The sequence below is a fragment of the Nicotiana tabacum genome, chromosome 16 (assembly GCF_000715075.1).
Source record: "Nicotiana tabacum cultivar K326 chromosome 16, ASM71507v2, whole genome shotgun sequence".
Lineage (NCBI taxonomy): Eukaryota > Viridiplantae > Streptophyta > Magnoliopsida > Solanales > Solanaceae > Nicotiana > Nicotiana tabacum.
The window spans coordinates 23,766,603-23,770,584 of NC_134095.1; the positions used below are offsets into that span (position 1 = coordinate 23,766,603).

The 3,982-nt window shown below is 35.9% G+C and overlaps 1 protein-coding gene across 1 annotated transcript; it reads left to right on the forward strand.

The window, feature by feature from the left end:
• The first annotated feature begins 588 nt into the window (after positions 1–588).
• Positions 589–3,760, forward strand: LOC107780148 (uncharacterized). Its single transcript, XM_016600666.2, has 4 exons — positions 589–1,077; positions 1,706–1,901; positions 2,013–2,099; positions 3,454–3,760. Exons 1-4 carry the CDS (start codon positions 863–865, stop codon positions 3,601–3,603), a joined length of 648 nt encoding a protein of 215 aa, XP_016456152.1. The 5' UTR covers positions 589–862; the 3' UTR covers positions 3,604–3,760.
• Positions 3,761–3,982: the final 222 nt, after the last annotated feature.

The following is a 3,982-nucleotide window of genomic DNA, read 5'->3' on the forward strand; positions in this document are numbered from 1 at the left end:
TTTGTCTTCTTACAAAAAAAAAAAAAAAAAAAAAATTAAAGGATACTCAAGAACTAACTTTAGGAATTTGCCTACTTTGTTTCTCTATTTTATAAATTTACATTTCGACAGAATGTGATATAAAAAATCTTCACATTTGGATCTGATTCATCGTGTAAGCCTCTTCTGTTTTCGAGAATTTTAACCTCAGTACTAAGCGAAATAGAACCTATTATTTACTTTTTCTTTTGGTTCCTTTTCTTTTCATTCATACGGAAAAGACAGTTAACAATGTAAATATTTGATTCAAAAGCATTTTGTGTTAGTTAAAATGGAGGAATAGCTGTCTCTTCTCACCAGAGACCTCAGAGAGAAAATGAGAGAGAGCACAATCAAGTTTTTTTCCCTCCTACCAATATCAACAAAGCTATAGTATATACATAAAAACATAAAGAATGGGCTTTGGCCAAATACATAAATCAATGGAGGCATTTTTAGGACCACTATTAAAGGGATAGCCAACATTTTTAACTCTAAACCACGTTTGCATGTTAGCCAAATAACCCTAAAAAGATTTAAGTATTTATCAAATATGTTAATGAAAAGAATAAGGTATATAAAAGAGAGAAATACACTTTCTAATACTAAAATGTTTATTGAAATTTCTTGCATAACTTCTATGAATTTATCACACTTTAAAAATATGATTTGAATTGAAACTCTAATAACTTATGCATATGTTAGCCAAACAACCTAAAATAAGTTTAGTGGACTCTCTTGTATTTTCAAGAAACTCAGTGGTGTCAGCATAGAAATTTTCACAATATTTATAAGAAATGGCGCGACAGTTCCTCTTTTGAGCTCCAAACTGTAATCGCCGGCGATGGACTTCAAATGCTCCGATTTGGGCCTGTGGAAGGATGCCCTATCTTCTTACGGAGTCCGTATCGAGTCACTGAACAAGCCCAACCTCGTCTCGCTCGATGATTTCTACCGGAATGAACTTCCCGGCGTTCTCCGGCAACGAAACCCTAGTTACATTACAACCTCCGAACTCACCAAGCTCATGCAATGGAAGCTTACTAGAGGCAAATGGAGGTTTGTACTTCCCTCTTCATCTTGCCTATGACAAAATATATGTACTCCTTCACTATCAATTTCTGTTACACACTTTCCTTTTTATTTTGCATCCGAAAGAATCACACATTTGTATATTTAGAAATAATTTAATTTTATACGCAAATGTCTATTGCTTGTTTTTAGACCACAAGTTTTTTAAAATGTTTTTGATTTCTAATGCGGCATAAAAGGGGAAGGAGGAAGATTTACTTTTGATAATTGCTATGGTAATGGACTCGACTATAGGAATGAATTAACTTGATATGAGTTTGTGTAAGTAATTGGTACAGTTTGTTCAATTTCTTTTTGGCTAATTTAAGTGTATTTTGAAGAATATAATTACATCTATGTTACATTAGACAAGGTACTTAAGGCTATGAAAAAATCCATGTAACACACAAATGAGAATCCAAGATTTGAACATTATGGGTTCGAGTTCCCAATTTTACTGCAGTTCATCTAATTTACTGGGTTCGAGATCTACTATGTACTTATTTGGTGAATTTTCTAGCATATACACAGTCCGAGCCAAAGCTACTGGGCTCGGATGAACCCATGAGTTATACATCAGATCCGCCCCTAGTAATGTATGATAATTGTTATGCAGGCCTAGGCTGTTGGATTTTGTGTCATCACTGGACGACGCTGTTGTGAGATCTGCTTCAGAGAAGGCATTTCAGTCTCTACCTGATATCTCAAAAGCTATTTCAGAACTCACTGTCTTGAAAGGCGTTGGTCCAGCTACAGCCTCCGCAGTTTTGGCTGCTTTCGCACCGGATATTGCACCTTTTATGTCGGATGAAGTAATTTTATCATTACTTTCTTGTTGTGGAAAACTCTATTTGATTCTCTGCGATTTGATGATTGAAGTGTAGTTAGATGATTGATTTATGTGAAAATGCCGTTGTTCTTAGGCAATGGTGGCTGCAAATGGTAACTCGAAAGACTATACTCTGAAACAGTATCTAGTTTTAGTGGACAAATTGCAGGAAAAATCCAAGGTTAGCTAGACTTCTTCTCTATGTTTTAGTTAAAATGATGCTTTCATCTGTGTGTGGTTACTCTGTTTTTTGAGAATGATATCATCAAATTGCTCAAACTGTGAAGTACTTCATTTAATTTATTTTTTTTGGAATACATGACAAAGGGCTTAGATATCGTTGTAACGTACCACATAGATTACAACTAGTAGAATTCAATACAAATAGTCACATATCTAGTTGTCATCTAAATGAGATTGATTGTGACCAGAGAACAATATTGTTGTAATGGTGTCATTATGAAGTAGGAAACCTATTGAAATCTTCTGATTTATTCCACCTGAAAGCTTGGTTGAAGAGAGATCCTTTGTCTTCCTAGTTCCAAATAATTCGTTAGATTAGCTAGGACAAAAATGCTGGACACCAGCCTATCATTGTCCTGGTTTACACTTGTATGTCCTAAGATATGTGGTTTTCTGCCTTTATATAGCATGTGGATATCATCATTCAGTTTGTGATGATTCCTAAAGTTACATTCAAGGCCACATCTATCAGGAAAGAACGAACTATCATGTTCTGTGTCAGACTTTGTTTTGTGCAAGTTACATTCAAGGCCACACTGTGAGGAAAGAACAAATGATCATGTCCTGTATCAGACGTTTTCTACATGTCGTGTTCAGATGAAGCAAGAATTCTGCTGCTGTTCTTTTACTAGGATATCAGAGAATGCTAATTGTGCGCGTATCTCCTAGAAGTTTTCTTCATGCCTCTTGTAGTCCTGCCTCAAATGTCCTTCTCTTTGGATGAAGATAATAATTTTTTGTGAAGAAAGGCACTACTGATGCTGGTGGGAGAAAGTGATTGTTGTGAATATACAGTTGACCTCAATGTAGAAAAAGAATGGTGTTTAGGCCATTTGTATGACAAGATTTGCGGCCAAGGACCTGATGAGATGGTGAATCAAGAACGCGATATTTATGTGATGGCCCCAAAATACATTTATGGTTTTCAGGAGTTAACTTGATTTCATATGCTGATTGATTCCTGGAAGTTTAAATGTCTAATGATCTTTTGAAGTAAAAATGTGTAAGACTAAAACCTGACCTCACGGATACCCTACCTCGTTCTAGATACTTAAGCCGTTAATCTTATGAAGGATTGAGAGTTTGTGTTTTCTGAGAGGAAGCGTCTAAGACTGAATGTGGGCTCTTTTACTCAATGCTAAGTGATTTTTCCCTGAACCAAAACAGAAGCTTTATCGTATTTGTAATTTGTTTTAGCTTTCTTTTTTCTAAACCCTTGGTACATTGTATATTGTTTCCTTTGAAGCGTACGATCTATCTCACTATGTGTTCCTTTGGCAATTGCTTAATAGGAGTTATCTGCAAAAGGAGACTGTTTTACTCCCTCAGACGTTGAAAGGGCGCTGTGGAGTTCTGCTGTGGGTGCCAAATTGGACGGCTTGTCACCAGAGCCTAAGGAGGGAAGCTTGAAGAGGCAGTCCAAGAGGAAGCGAGTACGGTGACCTAGATGGTGCTGGTTGAGTTCAGTAGGTGTTGATCAATCAGTAAGTTTAAAGTTGTTCTTGTTTGTAAGGTTCCTAAACTGCATGTATATATTGCTAATGTAAACCCTCAAAAGCACTTGTTTCTTGTGTTTTATGCATGCAATCAAAGCCTTTATCACGGCTATCTCTCCTAACATCTTTGAACCATTCTGTATAATTTTTGTATGAAATGATAGAGAAGACGATGAAAATCTATTCATCCCTAAAATCCTAAATCTTTCTTGAAGGTGCAAAAATTATAGAATAGTAGAAGCAGATTACTACAACATCGGAAAATCAACCTTGATTGTTGACATTTTGAAAACCAAGTGGCGTTTGCTTCAAATTTTTTGTAGAG

What these genes read in the sequence shown, in the direction of transcription:
- LOC107780148 (XM_016600666.2), top strand. Translation starts at nt 863, where the DNA reads ATGGACTTCAAATGCTCCGATTTGGGCCTGTGGAAGGATGCCCTATCT. An exon ending in CTTACTAGAGGCAAATGGAG is followed by an intron (nt 1,078 to 1,705) that starts GTTTGTACTTCC and finishes ATTGTTATGCAG; the next exon opens with GCCTAGGCTGTTGGATTTTG. An exon ending in AATTGCAGGAAAAATCCAAG is followed by an intron (nt 2,100 to 3,453) that starts GTTAGCTAGACT and finishes ATTGCTTAATAG; the next exon opens with GAGTTATCTGCAAAAGGAGA.